Genomic DNA, 19566 nt, shown 5'->3' on the forward strand with positions numbered 1-19566 from the left:
CCTAAGACCAAACTAAGATGCTCTGCCCAGCAAAGGAAAGAATATGGAGAAGATAAAATCTACAGAGAAGGAGAGAATGTTTACTATCTGTACATTTGATAGTGAATTAATGCCTACGTGATACAAAGGATTCAAAGGCCAGAGTAAATAAAACAAACAACCCAATTTAAAAAGGGGGGGCTATGTATCTGAACAGAGAAATCTCAAAATAAGAAATAAAAACAGATAAGGAATATCTCAAAGCCTTCGACATGTTTAATGGAGAGATGCAAATTAGAACCACCCTGATATTTCACCATATGCCTGTCAGAATGGGCTAAGACTGAGAAAACAACCAGCAAGAAATGTTGGTGAGGATTCAGGGAAAGGGATCCTTCCTTCACTGCTGGCGGGCTTGTAAGTGGTACAGCCATTGTGGAAATGAGTGTGAAAACTCCTCACAAAGATAAAAGCAGAGCAGCCATACCAGTTAGCTGTGCCACTCTCTGGCATGTCCTCAACAAACCTGATATTCTATTCTCCAAATGTTTGCCCCGCCATGTTCACAGATGCTATACTCACAATAGTTAGGGAATCTGTACACAGAGACCTGGATCTGAACACCCTAATTATAAAACAGGCTTACCCGCCTCCGTGGATGGCCAGACTGATGAAGAGGAAGATGAAGATGTGGTGTGTGTACCAGAATAGCTCATAAGAGGACCGTCTGATGAACTCAGTTGAGGAGGTCACAATCAAGATCAAAGCTAGAGACATCACCAGGCCAGTAATCCCTGAGACTGTCATTAATAGCTCAGTGGTTGTACCCTAGAAGACCACAGAGGACCGCCAAATTAATATTTTGGAGTTTTGCATTTTTAGGATAAGTATTAGAGGCTCCAAACAAAGAGTGATTTGGGATGTTTCGTGCCAACACACAGGACATCACCAAAGTCCAGATACACTTCAAGAAACTAGCTGTGGAAATTCTTCCTCCCTCCCCCTACCCATGTTTCACCATGAATATTTACTTTGTTCAAAATTTATAAAATGCCACGCGATGAAGCACAAGCTTTCATTTTGCATGAGTTAATTTTCTTGGAAAAGCTACAGTTTTGAACCGGTACTAGAGAGCACTGGAAGAACAATGCTGCAGAATAAACTCAGATAGGAGTTTTTACATTTTTTTAAGATTAAAAGTTGTGGCTCACCATGCTTAATTGCATCTTAACATTAATAAACACTTTTGGGGTGGGGAGGAGAGGTTCCTTAGGGGCACTCCTAATAAAGCAGCTGTATGCGCTTGTCCCTTTGGTGGCTATGCCTTGCTCTGGCTTTTTAATTGGAAGGACCATGACTTGCATTTCCTTCACATAACCTCAGGGGTCCTTGGAATAAGGCTTGGTAAAGCTTCTGTGATCAATAAGGGTACAGCTATACTTATCTGATTGGTGCTCTCTAATGAACGTGATTCCGACCCCTGAGTGCAAGGGACAGTTAAACAGCCTCTTAGAATATTAATTGCAGAGCATTTTGTTTTTATTGTGAGTTCCCATATCCTTGCCTACCCATTAGTATTCATACCCCGTGTTCCTATCTCTGAGCCAACTACCAGCTCAATAAACTCACACTATATCTTTTGTCAGTAAAACCTCATTAATTTAGGCTGCTTTGAGATCTGGAAGTAATTTGGACAGGGACTTCTTCCATTGTTTATTTTCTTCTCTTCACAGAAGAGAAGAGTGGAATAAAATTGAAAGAGGTTACACGTAGAACATTTAAAATATTTGCTTTATAAGTACAGTCAGGCACTTTAGAAGTCGATTTACAGCACAGGGTGTGTTAATTTCAAATCATTCTGTTTTGACTATTAAAGGCTATTTCTCCTCATTTCCCTGCAATGCATTTGCAGACTGGTCTGAGTTGCCAGGAGTTGTCTAAAGCAACCCCATTGCATTACTTATGAATTGCTTTAATGTATGCTTCAAGTTATTGGTAATCATCTCTCCAAATACCCAAATTAGAGGGGCTTCTGAGCTTAATTAGTACTAACACAGTATATTGCTTCTAAAATTTTTGAAACAACTGTGTTTGAAGTAGCTTAATTAGCTTGTTAAATTGCTTTAAAGGTTATTTATAATAAATACTATTTATTGCATAGTTTCTTCAAGATGTTGAAATTTATTCTTGGGTGTCTTGTGAGCAGTGAATTTTGTCAAGCTTTAGTTGGGGTGGGGGACAGAATGTAGATCTAAACAGGTGGCCAGATAAATCCCAAGATTCAACGAAATGGTATTAAGCACATCTCTGCATGCTTAGGGCATCTGCAGTTTTGATTTGTAGCTATGAAATCTGTGCTTCTAATTGATGTCAGTTAAGAAAAGGGAGTTCAGTTTATTAATGGCCAGATATTGTACGCCTTCATGAGGAAGTCAAGATTTTTGACTTGGAAGAATCTCCTCATAAATAGAATCTGAATTTTCCTTCTCTACGAAACACAAAATGAGCAGAACCATTACTTATAGGAAGGGCCTAGTTAATAACAGGCAGAGAATCAAAAGATTTCTTTTGATGGGGTGTGTGGCCTTGAGACTTTCCTTAGAAAATAGATTAAAAATATATAAGGTCTGTATTCCAATATGGTAGTCTATGGAAGATATTTAGATGAACCAATAAAAGAGGCACACGTGTGGCTCAAGGAAAGTCTTTACCTCTAAGGATTGAATGCTGTGGCTGATTGTACTTTTTTTCCCAGAGACATTGCTGCTCTGTGCACCTAGACGTCAGCATTGATGGTCTCACAAGCCATGTAGTTGTCTTTTTGAAATGATCTTCAGTCAGTGTATGGTTTGGCAAAACAGCTGTTCACATTTGTGCCAGAAAACTAGGCACAGAGAACAGACCCAGAAAACAATTTGCAGGTGGAAAACGAAGCCTCCAATCTATCATTTCTGGGTTTATGAATCTAACATCAGTGAAGGAAATCTGATCAGGTGTTGCTTTAAAAATCCATACTATTAAGGTGTGAACAGGTTTTTTACATTCCTAAAATATCACAGATAATTCACTATAAATTAATTAAGCAGAGCATGTTTTTCTCTTTGCTCAGATCCTTCCAGTCACACGAGTGGCTGGAAAACTAGCTGCCAGAACAGAAAGGTGAAATTGATATTAGCATTTGGCAGGAACCTCTTTTCTTCAGCTCTTTTATGTAAAACTTTTGAAATCTATTGCTCTTGATAGAGGGATGGGAAGAGAAGGGGTTCTGCAGAAGCGAGACTGGTTAACATGCAAGGACTAACTCACCGTATGCAAGGTGCGGACTGGATTAAGGTAGCTCTCATTTGGGGCACTGCCAAGTCTGGAAAGTGCAGCCAGCAGCCCTTCAGCATCCTTGGCCTGACCCAGGTGATAACGCTCCAGGTTGAACAAGTGTGCCACGATGTGAATAGCTGAGGATGAGGGGACAAGGGACATAGGCTGTTTCAGAGACATCTTTTCAGTTCATTGAAAACACTGTGCTGATACCTTAAGTTTCTCTGCTCTGGTTTTGGCAGTCTACAAGGAAAAGTAAGTGATTTATTTGAGCATCTTTCCCAGTGTCTTGAATGGAGTGGAGCATATGGTGTATGACTTACTATAATGTATTTTAATTATATTAACAAATAAAGTAATCACAATTCATGATTTAATTTTAAATTTCTAATCACTTTGGAAGTGATGTAAGACATGATATCAGGACATGGCTATTGTGCTGGCTAGTTTTATGTCAACTTGACACAAACTAGCATCATCAGAGAGGAGGGGCCTCATCTGAGAAAATGGCTCCATCAGGTCAGGCTGTAGGCCAGTCTGTAGGGTATTCTCTTAATTAGTGATCAACACAAGAGGGCCTGTCCCCATTGTGAGTGGAGCCGCTTCTGGGATGGCGGTCCTGGTTTCTGTATGAATGCAAGCTGGGTTCTGTAATGAGCAAGTTATGAGGAACAAGCCAGGGAGCAGCACCCCTCAGAGGCATCTGCATCAGCTCCTGCTTCCAGGCTCCTGCCCTGTTTGCGCTCCTGCCCTGGCTTCCTTCAGGGATGGAGACAAATAAACCCCTTCCTCCTCAACTTGCTTTTCTGGCCACAGTACTTCATCATAGCATTACTGTAATCTTAGACAATATACAATATAATATAGCGTGCTATAATATAGACAATATAACTCTTAAGGAAAGATGGTATATGACAAATATAGAATATGAAGCTTCCTAAAGAAGTCAGGAGGAATTATTCTAGAATACCATTCACCATACACAGCAATATATGTTTATTTGACACACAGGTTAATGCCAGGGATATATTTTCTTTACATTTTCCAGAAATGTTTTTTGTTTTTCTCTTCATATATTTTAACATATATATGTATGCATGCATGTATGTATATATATACATGTATATGGGCATATACATATATATACACTTATATGACTATACACACATTTACATAGTATGCATGCAAGTATATATATGTATATGGGTATATACATATATATGTATTTATATGACTATACACACATTTATATAGATGATTATTCCAGAATCATCCGGCACATTAAAATGAACCAGCATTTGTGGAACCAAGCATATTCTTTCTGTCCTCTTAAGGAAAGAGTGCTGTCTAAGTCTGAGAGTTAATATGTTTAAATTTTAGATAACAAGGACAAATTCAAGGACACCGTATGATCTGGCCCAGAGATTCTGCTTCGTTCTGCTCTTTCCTAGCTTGCAAACTCGGTTGGGAAGCCAGAAGTCATGTCATCTCCATGGATACCCAGATGGCTGGCCAGTTGACACACACCATTGGGATCGGACTGGAGTGTGAACAAAGGACTCGTTTCTCAGGATATAGTTATTTTCCCCGAAGTTCTTCTGCATCTGCAGTGGGAAGAAGTAGCTGTGTTGGCTACTATGTGTATACACACATGTACCGTGTACAGATGGCTAACATGTATGTAGGATAGACATGTTGTGGCTGTGTTACAGCATCCTCCATGGTTGTCCTCTGTGATCAGAGGTGTGGAAAAATGTAGGGCAGATATGGTCAAGCAGCCCCTGAGAAGGCTGAGGATGGAGAGACAGTTCAGTCGGTCAGGGCTTGCACTTAAGCAGAGAGACTTGAGTTCTGTCTCCAACACTTATCACCAGTAGTGCAGGTTTATAACCTCAGTCCTGGGTGAGGCAGAGGTGGAAAGGAAAGAGGCAGACACTTGGGAGTCACAGGCCAGTCAGTCCATCCTAAAACCATAGTGAGCTACAGGCTGAGCCGTTAGAAAACCACCGAGGCAGACAGCTGATGCCAACGCCTGGCCTCCGAGTGCACACGCATGCGTGGAGGTGTGCGCACACACAGAACCTTTGAGAATATTGCTGCCGATTTTTGTGACAGCGGTTATAGCTGCACATTGCCATCTATTATTTAGAAGCATTTTCTTTATTTCCTTTGTCCCTTTTTATTGATTCTTTCATATTTACACCCTGACTTTAGTTCCCCTCCCCCAAAGCCTCTCCCTGATCCTTCCCCAAGTCCTCAACTCTCTTCAGAGAGAAACAGTCCTTCCCAGAACCTCAACCAAACACGGCCTAATGAAGGTGTCCGCTCTCTTCACATCTAGTCCATATCGTACTCGAAGTTCCAGCCAGAGCAATAAGACAACTAAAGGAGGTCAAGGTGATTCAAATTGGAAAGAGAGAAGCCAAACTATTGCTATTCACGAATGATATGAAGGGTTACATATCCAACTCCCCAAATTCTACCAAGGAGCTCATGCAGCTGATAAAAACTCTCACCAAAGTGGCTGAATACAAGATGAACTAGAAATAAAATAGTAATAAAAAGATTCTCCCTCCATGAGACGGGGACAAGGGGCATTCCCATCTCACAGAATTAGAGACTAATTTTCATTTTCTATTATAGGACTGATTTACCAATGCACCATCTATACCTCACAGTGAGGCAGAAAACAATGAACAAATTCTCTTTGTCTTCGCCTGCTTTTATAACCCTCCTCTCCCTTGTGATGAGCTGCTGATCTCAATCTGATTCCGGCTTCCACATGAGGATCTGACGGAGCTCACCTGGATCACTGTGTGGAATTGAGGACTTGGGACTGAGAGCCACCTCCCCTCCTTCTGCACTGACAATGTCACTGGGGGAGGAAACCTAAGCTGCCCCTCCAGAGAACACCTCTGAGGGACTAAGCTAGAACTCTGTTACCTGTAGCTGCCTTGTGCTTTAAGGTTTATATAATAAATGTTTCTTCAGTCCTTTCCAGATTGCTCTTGCTTCACAGAGTATAGGTTAGATGTGTAATATCTTAGTTATCTCAGGGATGCTCAGGGCTATCGAAGAGCATTTTGGTTGGGTAGGCACTCTATTTTCCTCTTAGATTTGATCATGGCTAAAAATGAGAAATATAGATGCTGTTAAACCTAGGGCTGCTGGGACCTGGTAAATAACAGGAGAGGTATTGCTTTTGTTGCATTTCAGACATCATATTTTTTCTTTTTTATGTCTTATTCTTTTTAATACTAACCATCAAGCTTTTGTGCTATGGCCATAGCTATTTCTGAAATGGGTTTAAGATACTGCTGTGTTTGCATTCTCTCCTTCTCAGCCATTGAGATATTTTCATGGTGTTAGACTGGATGCTGGTATCTAGCAGGAGGAATAGCAAGGTGGATGCTCCTTAATCACCTAATTTTTTCTGACTCTATTTTCTCATCTTTAAAATGGGTAGATTCTGAAAAAAATATACTGAAAACACTTTTCATTCACAGGGGATCTGCAGATGTGAAATTCATAGTTTAATCTGTTCCCAAAACTCCACAGTAGATTAAATGGGTGGTCTTCAGTCTCTCAGTGAAACCAATGTCACTCACTGAGAACAAGCCCTTTGAGTGCCCCTGTGGACTTTGCATGCTATACACCACTTCATATTTGCACAAGTGCAAGCCACCTCTCCCCGGCAGTCTCCCCAATAATCCGAGCTGTAAGTGGGTCTTCCTTTCTATTTTCTCACCCAAGTACTTTTAAAGAGACCAGTTATGTTGGCAATGCCGCACATGTGCGTTTTACGGGTCTGCGGACTTCTGAGTTCAAATAAGGAACTTTTACTGAGAACCAGACAAGAAGAAAAAAAAAGGCTACAATTAGATCCAGTTGCCCAGAGAAAGTGCCTTTTATGTCTCTCTTTTGCTCTTAGTTTCCCTCCTGGAGATCAAAGAAGGTATAATTGAGGGGAATCTTGGGAGAGGACCAGTTTTGGTACCCTTCAGAGATGACAGTGGGTATGGAGTTAGACACCCCTTAATTAAGCAGTGCACGGAAACCAGGACCTAGGAGTTGATCTCCCCTGTGTCTGGTACAGAACCAGTCCATCTGGGATACTGTGAACCACGTGTCTGTCAGTTACATTTGAACCTATGAGGCAGGACTCCGGGTGGAGCCTTCAGAGGAACTGAGGAACCGGTTGGTAGCAACTTGTTAGACCTCAGATCATTTGCTGTCAGGACCCAAGGAATGTGTGCCTTTAGCACCATCTCTACCTTGGGACATCCACATTATTATTTTCTTAGGACCTTTATTCCATATCCTGTCTTCCCAACCTGCCCCTCTTCTGCTCATGGATGTTTGTGGACTGATTTTCACCACTCAGCGGGAGCTACACTCAGGGTAACCTCACACCTCTGAAATCCGGCAGGCACCAGTCAGTTGCAGAATTAGCAGAAAGAACTGTGTGGGTCATAGTTTACAACGCCCGTAGATGGAAACCAAGGCTCCGCATACCGCTTTTCAATTCCTGGGGTCTTCGAGGTCTGCCATGGACCAGGGAACCCGGAAAGGTCCACATTAATAAGAACCTAAAGGCTGCGAGACGACGATTTTTATACCAACGGAGTTACAGGTCTGTGAACACAATTTATTAGTGGTTGGAAGGGGCTCCTGCTTATCACACGCAGGCAAGCAGGAAGGCAGGAAGAAGGGCTCCTGGCACTGCATTTTCGGTGATGCCCTTGATTAGAGATACCACTGTTTTGCCTCCCCCCATCCCCCACTCCCTAGCCTACATCCACCAGTTTCTAATTACATCCTTTAATGATCCGACCAATTAGAGCCTGCAGTTCACCATCTAGGGGAACGGATGAGAAATTAGAGGCTGGCATGCAAACTTCTCCGCGCATGCATTTCTTCCAAGGTTACACACCTCTATTAAGCCGGTTGGCTATTTCAAAACGGGCATAATAGGCGAGGCTAATAAAATAAGCCCAGGGACACTGCAGCTGCTCCCCCGTGAATACAGCAGAAGGACAAAACGAGAGAAGCGAGGTGTAGCCATGAAGCCCAGGCTTAGCATTCCCCCCCACCTCTCTTGAAGAGCACAGTTGCCGGCCACATTTCTTAGTTAATGTGAAATGCAGTAATTGCTTTGTCAAGGATTGGACGAGGTAGAGAGTTTCCTTTCCACCTTCCTGCCTTTGTCAGGCTGGAAACCAACCCTGGGGCTGGTTGCCATGGAAGGACTGGGATGAGGCTACTTGGCTGGGAGATACAGCTCTGACCCTGCTGGGGTGAGCCCCAGGAGATGCTGAGGAGTAGCTAGCAGTTCAAGAGAAATGGGTTGGAAAGAATACTAATGCCCTTTGGAGATTTGTGAGGGGAAGATGAAGAAAGAACATCCTGGGTTTTTTTTTTTCCCCCTCTTCTTGCAGCAGAATGTGAATGTATAATCTTGAATGATTAGTATCATCCTGAATACATTCATCTCCCTAATTCTGTTTCCTCTGCACAACTCTTGGACATTTGTGTCTTGTTCCTTTCCAATTAATTCTTCTATCCTCTCATGCATGCACGTGCCTAGATGCCACTAGCCTTGGTTTGGCCAAATCCGTTACAGTCTTCTTGTGTTAGAGACACAGGTAACTAAAATGCAAGAGACATCCCATGCCTCTGAGCCTCTCAGAGACTGAGGGCCGCCACCCTTGAGCTATGGAGTATGGCATAAGCCTTGTAGGGGAAGGTCTGGCATCTAGGACAAGTGGTTAGACAGTGGCTTCTTGCTATAGTGGTGTCTTAACCACCCAGGAAGCACCATGAAGGAGAGGAAATTTCAGCAGAGGGGACATCTGAGCAAGGGCATAGCAGACTTTGGAGCAGTGGTTCTCAACCTTCCTGATGCTGCAACCCTTTAATATAGTTCCTTATAGTATGGTGACCCCCTGATCATAAAACGATTTCCACTGCTACCGGAAGAAGTGTAATTTTCCTATTGTTATGAATTGCAGTGTAAATATCTGATCTGCAGGATGTGTGATATTTAACATACAAAGGGGTGGCAACCCAGATTGAGAGCATTTGCTCTTGTCCCCCAAGGGGAGAAGCCAATGAGGATACAGAGAACAACTTGGCTAGAGCTGTGGGTCCACCCACCACCATGCTCTGGGGAATGAACTTGACCTTATTGGCCATGACAGCAAGCAAATGAATGGCCTTGTCCTCTGCCGATTGCCAAGGAGATTCACTGAGGTAGAGAAATCAAATGGCTTTGGATGCTTTGAAAATTCCACAGCCAGATGAAGACACCTGCTCTGAGCTCGCACACCCAACAATGGCAGGGATGTATAAGAAGCTGGTCATATGATCCTAGTCAAATACTGCTCACACTCGGTTTCACAGTTCCCTGAAACAGCACCGACCACAGGGCGTTCAAAAGATAATATAGGTCTTACTAGGGTGCCCTGCTCATGGGAGACATTCAATGTATATTACCTATACATTTACACTATTGGTATATGAGGACATAGAAAGAATGTGTACCCAGAGGTTTAAGAAGAAAGCCTTTCACAACCCCTGTTCCCATATATGCTCTGTGCTCCTTTCTGATTAATTCTGATGACCCCCCTTTTTCTTTATAGTGTTACAACTCTCTTTTAAAGTCTGGCTCTGCCTTTAAGCTATGCACAGTAAGGTCGTAAGATTCTTCTTGCCTCTTCACAGGGCTCAAGCTCTATTCTTAATTCGAAAATAAGAGATTGTGAAGAGTTTAAAGCAAGCCCAGGAATGTCCTAGAATTCCTTCTTAGACAAGTTTTTCAAGCAGCTTCTTGGCCTGTGCCTGGACGACACCTGCCACAGGGAGCTCAGAGCTCTTCGGGCAATGTAAGCCTGCTTTCTGATTCTTTCAAACTGTGGAAATGGCTTCCATTTGCAAGCTGAAGTCTACTTCCTGGTAGTGCCATTCGTTTTCAAAGGCTCTACATACACAGGTGTATTCTGCACGACTTCGGGCCCCTCGACATACACCTAGACCAGCCTTGTCCCTAACACCACCCCACCCCCATCACTAGCTGTTTCATTTAATTAGCATTTTTCTTTTAATGTTTCATCATTAGCATTTTTCTTTTAATGCTAATATATATATATATATTATGACATATATATGTCATATATATATATGACAAACCACAAAGACCCTCTGCAAAGTGTATTTTGGGTTGGTTTGCTCCGGTGTTTAAGACAATCAATGGGGAGAGTCTTTCCCACATGTCTCACTCCACACCCCGAGTTGTGTTAATTGGCACGTGGGCACCGTCTGTCATGTCTTGTTGCTTAATTAAATTCCCATTTGGTTCAAGTGTTCCTTTTACTCTGCAATTTTTTTTATGCATGAGAGGATAAAAAACAAATGAGGAAAATATTTTAGAGTGAAATTAGTTTGAGAGCGAGAGTCCCGAATCATAACTCTTTATCCTTCCGATAGCCTCTTATTTCAATGTCTTTGTTCCCCAGCAAAACCACAAGCCAGTTGATTGCTACCTCCCCTTTTGTTTGTTTTTTTCCTTCCTCCTGGGTGTCTAACCTTGCTTGGAGATACTGATTTCTCCTTAAATGGCAAATGTAGGTAGGGGTAACAGTAGCAGTCCCTATGACTATTGTACAATCTCTTTCAACACTCTTCTATGTCCACTAACGCAACCCAGGCCACATGACCAATCTTTTCTTTTGTTCCTTTTTATGACTCGTGTCAGGGCTTAGAGATAGTAAGTCATCCTTACCACACAAAGAACAATATTATTCCATAGGTAAGGACATTCATTGGATGCCGTAGCTGTTTTCCTATTAGTTGAGTGAGGTTTGGGCTATCAGTCGGTTTTTGTTCTGAATGATATGGATAGTAAGGTTATTTAAATAGATTCTTATCACTGCATTACAAAGAAGCCACTTATTCACAAAACAAAAGGAATTCTGACCAGCTTTCTTTGGATATCTGAGGGATTATTATGGGAAAATTCATTTGAGTAGAGATTAGGAATTGGGAAAAAATGTAAATACAAGGTTTAATGTTGGTTCAGATAGAGGGTGAAAGTTTCTCTTATCTAAAGGCCAGATTGAGAGGAAGTTTTTCAAAAGCTGTGAAATTAGACATTATCCAGTGCAAAAGACGTCGGACGATTTGTAAGCACTCACCTGAATGAACAGCTATCCCGTAGGCGACGAGTTTGTGGAACTTGAGGTTTTTGTCTAGTTGTCTTCTCCATGGTCCTTTACAGCACTGAAGTATCAAAACAGGTGAATGAATGAGTTAAGAAAATGGACACAGAGCTAACAATGCCATGAGACCTAAGAGGTCATGACTCAGGCTCAACTGACCTCTCTGTTGCTTTGAATGGGGACACTGAATTCGAATGGGGACACTTAAAGCTAGTGGCAGATGACTACAGCAAAACAAGAGATTTTTTTTTTTCTTTTTAGCTGTTTTGCTGGAATATCAACTCAATCCAAAGGTGGAAATTCTTAGGTCTCTGGTTCTAAGTCTAAGTTAAATAAACCTTATAGTCATGCCTTGGTCAGCGTATTGATAAAGAATAAAAAAGCAACAATCGCCACCAGCAACCATGCATTTTGAATGACTTGAACACAGAGTCTTTGCATCGATAACTAATATTTTCTTTTGTGATCATTCCACAATAAGAGATTTCTTCTGATAAAGGTCACTGACAATCTTATTTTTCTGCTCGCTGTTTTCGATAACACAGCAAGTGGTAATTAGCGCAGTGAAATAAATATGATTAGAAAGGGTGATACCACTGATCGGTGTTAAAATCACCAGGTTCAATCTGGACCTTGTGACTTTGATTATGGTAGGAATTGGGATGTTTCCAGAGTGACCTTCACCTCAATGGTTTATTTATCCTTCTTCAATCAGAAATGATTGTGATTCAAATAGTCATAACCCTTGCATCTCCATGTGGGAAAAAGTTGAGCCTAGATTCCTTTAGAAAGTCAGTGACAAAAAAAAAAAAAAAAAAAAAAAAAAAAAGGAAGTTAAATTAGATGTACTGGTCTCTAGTTTTAACTAGTGTAAGCACAGTTCCTGGGAGTCTCGTAGGAAAATACATGTTTCAATCACACTTTTAAAATGTGTATGTGTGTGTGTGTGTGTGTGTGCGTGTGCGTGTGCGTGTGTGTGTGTGTGTGTGTGTGTAAGCATTGGGGTATGCATATTTAGCGTATGTACATACGTATACATACAATCCAAGCCAGAGAATACCAGGTCTCCAGCTTTATCGCCTTCTGCTCTTTCCTTGAGATAAAGGCCAGCTCATCCCTGGTGATCCTCCTGCTTCTGACCTTTAACCATGCTGGTGTCACAGATACACACAAGTACATACTACTTTTTACATGGACTCTGGCAAATTTGAACTCAGACCCCAAGACTTGCAGGCAAACCTTCCTACCTGCTAGGCCGTCTTTCCAGTGTTCTGTTGCAGACTGACAAAAACTGAGCTGGCTTAAAATACTTTTGTTACTTACCATGCTTGTTCCTCTCACCAGGGAAATGAAGTTTCGACTGACAGGTAACAGAATTAGCATGCAGTTAAAATTCAGGCACACGGCAGATGCCCGGGCCCATGCCAATGCGGACTGTCCATAAGTTAGAAATAGAAAAAGGGAGAACGGTGAAGACATCAAAGCTTGGGAAACTAGAATGCATTTTCTTTTCTGAAACAATAACAGATTGTCATTAAATCTACTTACCCCAAGAATAACTCGTGTATAAAAGAAAGCCTCTTCTTCAGCATACCAGCAGAATGTGTCGATAAACAGATAGACGTTTACTGCCAGCCAGGAGAGCTAGGGTGGAGAGAAAAGGGATAAGAGCAGTGCTGCGGACCATCCCTTGACCACTCAGGATCATTCGGGGCTCAACTTCTTTTCAAATGAAATGCAGAGGCTGTCAGTATTCCTCAGAATCACTCCGTGCGTTTATTTCTTACAGATTAGATTTCAGCAGGGATTACAAAATAAGTTATTTTAAATAAATGCAGTCAACTTCAAAGTGTTTGCCGGCAAACACAGAATCTTCTTAGCCAACAGGAATTGACCATGGTGTGAAGAGGTGGGGCGTCGTTAAAGGGCCCCAGACAAATGACAGTTTCACGGGCTGATTCAAAGACTCCATTTGGAAGACAGGTACACTCATATACCGTGCAAAACAAACAGCTTGATCTTGAGAACACTTAAAAATGAACTGAATTGGAAAACAACTTTGCATGGTTCTGTAAGGGCAAGTTGAATATATCCAACGAATGTTTGCTAACAAGTTCTTTAGTCTCATATCTAAAGTAATAGCTCCAAACTTTAACCGTTGTAGACTTGTCATTCTAAGAATGGGGAACTCTTAAAGCCAAGTAAGAAGAGGGATATACTCACAGCAACCACAAAGGACACACCCTCGTTTAACACCCAGCACACCGGCATGACTCTTCTTCCGACGTTAATCCCTTCTGTTCATTTGCGCCTCTGGGGTGTGTGTTTAGGGAACAGTTCCCTTCGACTTGGGGCACCTGTTAGGAGCAGCTCTCAAGGAATTTCTAATCAAGGACTTGGTGCCAAGAGCACATCAACAAGCTGACACGCTTCATGGCCAAGGTAAATATGAGTCTCTGTCTGATGATTCCCTTCTTCAAAGAATTCAAAGGGGAAAAAAAAATCATTTCATTAAATGTCTTCATGCCCACGCCCCATTCACCCTCTACATGATTATGGTCAGAATGATAATAAGTCTGTGTGCAAATTTGAGAAATTACCTGATTTCTGATGGGTCCTGAGTAATTCAAAGAATTTTCACCTGATTTTTCTCACACTGCTTATTCTAAGTCTCTCAACAAAACAAAACAAAAACCAAACCAAACAAAAACAAACACAAAAACAAAGACAAAAATCCTCCCCAAAAGACTGAGAGCCAGAGCTAAGTACAGATAGACTGAACCAATTTTCAGAATATTGTGGGAAAAATTCTAAATTTCCCAGACAGGAAAACTCTCGTAAGCTTAAAAATATGTTGAAAGTATAAAATGTACTTCTGTGTGTATATATGTATGCACATGAATATGTGTATTGTGTGTGTGTGCATGGTGTGTGTGTATGTGTGTGTGTGTATGTGTGTGTGTGTGTGTGTGTATGTGTGTATACGTATGTGTATATGTGTGACTGTTGAGATGAGGATTCTTCCCCAACCTGGATCACACATACTTTGGAGATCCAAGTAAGGCTTGCCATTCTCTGATTTTTTTAATGTAACTCATGGTTATTAAATATGGCGACTGTGATTCTCAGACAAACCATTCTCAACTGAAACCATTTTCTGGCTAGTTCTGGCAGTTTATATTTTCATTAAGAATTTGATAGAGGGCTGGAAAGGTGGCCCAGCAGTTAAGAGCACTTGCTGCTCTTCCAGAGGACCCAGATCTAGTTCCCAGCAGCCACATGGTGGCTCACAGCAGTTTATAAGCCCATTCTCAGGGGATCAGACACCCTTTTCTGGCTTCTGAGGGCACCAGACACACGATGGCACATAGGCATACAGGCAGGTAAAAATCCATATACATAAATTAATTAAGGTAAAAGATTTTTGGATAACTAAAAGAGCTTTGAATCATTTGGAGAACTGCCCATGATGTATGTGTATTTGTAAGGCTGGTTTATTTAGTCATGATGAAGGAATTTTTAAAAAATTAAAAGCCTAATAAGTGTAATAACTGAACTTCTGTTTACTTGCATTTACCGAGGCATGCAGTTAAGAACTTTTGAATATTTATTGTCCAATTAACTTGCACGTTGACTTTACGACGGAGATGCCGTGAGTATTGTGCACATCTCTGGGGAGAAAGTCAAATGAAGCAATTGGTAAAGGAATGTTAGAGATTCGACGGTGGTTCTAACCTTAGCATTTATATTTTCAATCATCACTGTATTAAATATTAATACAGGATTTGTGTATCAGAACAAGTCTACAGAGATACAAATGGCATTCCTACCAACTGGACACATTGAAGTTATAGGAATTGGTTTATTTTAAAGTATCAGATACAAGTAAATAAATTGTTAGATGTGATTAGGAGTGCTGTTTTCTCAATAATTAAAAACTTCATAACTGATCATTACTCTTTATTTTATACATTTTGGGAAACTCTGACATACAATTCACTATGATTTTCATGGGTTCTCTGTACTTTCTGAGAGTTTGATTTTTGGTGACATGGGGTTGAGAGGCAGGGCCTGCACAAAGCAAGGGTCAGTGACAAGGTCAATGACAAGGTCAATTTATTCAATGACTGAATAAATGCAATAGGTCAGTGTCATGTTCCTAAAGGGACAAATTCAGCCCCACTTTATGTTTTCTCTCTGCCTTTCTACTGTGGGCTGACGAGGCAAGAAGCCCTTCCACAGATGTTGGTGCCTTGCCAACCCCCGGTTCATAAATACAGCCATCCCTGCCCTCAACCTCTCATATACCAAAACAACTTCTGTGGACTAAATCAGCCCTGAGCTAGGTATGCAGCCAGGACCATCGATGCCCAGGGCTCGGTGAAATTGTTCAAACCATTAGGCCGGCTTAGCTGCTCATGGGACCTTTCCCCGTGTGAAATCCTCAACGAAGGCCGTGGTCTACATTTCCTTCTCTGCTCCATTTGCCTTCTGAACATGTGCTCGCCACCTGTTCCCCACATGGCCCCGAGTATTTGGGGGTTGTAAATAAAATCCTCTTAATTCAAGGTCAGTGCCATCTTAGCACAACTGATCCAAGCCAGTTCCAGGCTTTAAAACGTCTATGTGTTTAAACATTCAGGACTTTGCTCATCCACTGGATGCTGGGAGGATTTTCTGCTTATCACCTAGCTGACCTGTGAGTTACTAGCAAGCCTCAGCGCCTATGTCCTTTAGAGAAGACTAAAACAGCGCCACCTATGGACTCAACCCTGCGTCTGCCTCATTCCCAGCTGTGTACACACACGAACTTAAAAAGGCGATATTTCTTTTGGATGAAGAAATCTTGGATGTGGCAGTAAATAATTCTCAAATTCACCTCTTCTTTGAAAAAGACACAAAATTTAAAATAAATTTTCTGTGTAGAGTTATATAGAGGTGTTGGTGTTTGGGCAGCTTTTACCTGAGATTAGCATGTAAGTTAGCATCTTTAACTGCTTATTCAAAAATGAGCAGTACTAAGATGTAGCGTCCTGAGGCTGGAAAGATGGCTCAGAGGCTAAGACCACTTGCTGCTCTTATAAAGGACTCAGGTTCAGATCCCAGCACCCACATGGTGACTCACAACCACCTACAATTTCGGTTTTATGGGATCTGAAATATTATTTGGTGTTGTTGAGTTCCTCCACAGACACTGCACAAGACATGCACGCACGCGCACGCGCACACATACACACACACACACACACACACACACACAGTCTCTCTCTCTGTGTATGTGTGTGTGAGTGGTACACACACACACACACACACACACACACACACACAGAGTCTCTCTCTGTGTATGTTTGTGTGAGTGGTACACACACACACACACACACAGAGTCTCTCTCTGTGTGTATGTCTGTGTGAGTGGTATATACACACACACACACAGTCTCTCTCTCTCTCTCTCTGTGTATGTGTGTGTGAGTGGTACACACACTCACACACACATGCACACAAGTTACTCTTTAAACTTAAAAGCTTATAAAATCTTCATATCATTTTAAGCCAATAATTTTCCATGATTAAATGATCTGATATTTCTGAAATGTCTAGAATTTACATATTTTAGATGCTTTATTCAGTTAGACTATGAATGTTAATTCAGAAGGAATCTCCACAGATTTTATATCATCCTCAGCTCAGATTCAGATTCAGCTAGAAGACTCTAACTGTGGTTAGAAGGTCTCTAGCCTTCTGAGCTCTTTATCCAATGTGACAATTAAGACTCAGGACAGCATGAATGGATAGACACGGCTGCCTTTCAAGAGACATATAATGCTTGTCATATATGGTTTGGATCTCAAATGTTCCCTAAAAGTCACGAATGAAAGTCTTGGCTGTCTGTGGTGCTGCTAGAGCAAGAGACAATCTTCAGGACATGGCTCTTAGGAGTCCAGTCCCTTGAAGGAGACAGGGAGACCTTGGCCTCTTCTTTGCCGAATGGCTGCTATGAGGTGAACCAACCACTTGTCTCCTGTGCTCCCACCATGATCAGCTACCTCAGCTCAGGCCCGGGACACAATATCAAATGGCCACTGACTGAAGCATCCGAAACTATGATCCCAGACAAATACATGCTTATGTGTAATGGAGGAGTGTTAAAATAGTTATTGTCCCTTACAGTGGACAAAAATGGTTAGTAGATATATCACGAAGGCCTTAACTCATGGTTTAACTTAAGGATTATTTTCATAATCCCTTTTTACTTTCGTAGAGCTTCTGATGATTTCAGTTCACTTATATAAAAGACTAAGCTAGATTCTGAATTATATTTAATTCTAAATTATATTCAAATTCATTCAGAACTCAACAACTTTGTGCAATTGATGGAAATACATATTCAAACTTTTCATGTTTAGGAATAAACCGATAAAACCACTGAATTAGAACAAACTCTAGATCAGGTATCATGTCTTATAGTACACTAAGAGTCCAAGTTGGTAAAACCTCAGTCTGTGAGGGCATCCACAGAAACACTTATGAATGAAGCACAAGGGGGTAGCCATTGTTTCTTAATTTACCTGCTGAGGACATGAGGATGCACACATACACACACACACACACACACACACACACACACACCAAACATGCCTTGGCTTATGATCCTTCACAGAAGGCATTTGCACGGGTCACAGTTTAAACCAAGACTTAGAATCATTTTCAAAGAACGTGGGACAAAGTTAACAGGACGTGAGTTTGCACCAGAATGTAGCCATAGGGCGCATATGCTTGGAACTGGATCTACTTAAAGCTGTTTCTATTGCTCATGGCGAGTGCCACCTTGTTTCACAGAAGCATCTCAGAGCAGAAGGTAGAATCGGGTCTACCTTCTGTCTGTCTAACTAGAGTGAGGTCGTTCTACTGTCTTCCTTATGAAGCATTCACCTTCACTGGCCTCTCTAGCCCACCACAAAAGATGAGGTAAAGTATTGGGGTATTGTTCTTTGGTGACACCAATAAACAGCTCATCCTTGATATTGAGGGTGTCATGTTACACAGGCAGGGTTCAAACTCCTGATCATCCTGCCTTCAACTCCCATGTACTGAGATGACCTGTTTGTGACAGCCATTATGCACAGTCTATGAAGGACTATGGTTCAAACCTTTCACATGCTAAGTGTCAACTGAGCTATATCTCCAGCCCTAATGATTCTTCTCAAATGGAACACACACACACACACACACACACACACACACACACACACACACACAAAACCAAAAACCAAAACAAACAAAAAACAAAACAAAAACAAAACAAAACAAAACCCAAAAACAATACAAAACAAAAAACAGGAAAAAGAACAATGTTTAGAAAGGTGGATTAATTGCTTTTCTGTCTGAATGAAACTCCATGTTAACCATGCTACAGGGCTGGGATTAATTTTATCCATTGTACTTTAGCTCTAAGAAGAAACACTTTGATCCTCAAGGGCGGCATTGATCACTTGGGGTACACTGTTTCCGGATGAAATTAGGGTTCCCTGCCGGTGCAGCATAAGAATAGCATTGTCAGATTATGTTCTAAGAGAAAAACATGTTCCAGCCTTTCTCTGAATGCTCACATCAGCATCTAAATATTCAGGTGAAAGAGACTGGAAAACTGGAAAGAAAAAAAAAAAAAAAGATAAACACAGCCTGTGTCCAGTTCTTATACAATTATTTAAAGATCATTTATGGTGACAATTATGTAACTATATTGCATAAATCTTGTATTGAATAAATCCCACTTTTAAAGGATGAGTGGAATAGAAAAAAAAAAATAGGATGCAGATCAACATATAACTGATTTTTAAGATAAAATGTAATCGGCCATCCCAATATCCCAACTTCTGCTGAATTGTGTATATTAATTACGTGTTTATTTCAGGAAACATGAAATTCTCTTCCTGTAACTCTTCAGTGACTTGTGTCAGCACTTTAGTTCAGAATTCTGAGTTCCAGGTTCCTCCCTTCACCTGTGTTATGATCCTTTCCTTAACCTCACAGTCACAGTTCCAGACGGAAGCTG

General features: G+C 41.4%; 1 protein-coding gene across 1 annotated transcript in view; it reads right to left on the bottom strand.

Moving 5' to 3' along the window:
• Positions 1-13781, bottom strand: part of NOX3 (NADPH oxidase 3) — a gene marked incomplete at both ends in the record, with an annotated part of 57230 nt that extends 43449 nt beyond the window's left edge. The window contains 6 exons of the mRNA XM_080941636.1: positions 626-807; positions 3286-3431; positions 11487-11571; positions 12834-12944; positions 13059-13154; positions 13734-13781. Of these exons, the coding sequence (XP_080797762.1) occupies positions 626-807; positions 3286-3431; positions 11487-11571; positions 12834-12944; positions 13059-13154; positions 13734-13781 (668 nt within the window). The remainder of the gene's footprint in view (positions 1-625; positions 808-3285; positions 3432-11486; positions 11572-12833; positions 12945-13058; positions 13155-13733) is intronic.
• Positions 13782-19566: the final 5785 nt, after the last annotated feature.

Source organism: Micromys minutus (genome assembly GCF_963924665.1).
Source record: "Micromys minutus genome assembly, chromosome: 30".
NCBI lineage: Eukaryota > Metazoa > Chordata > Mammalia > Rodentia > Muridae > Micromys > Micromys minutus.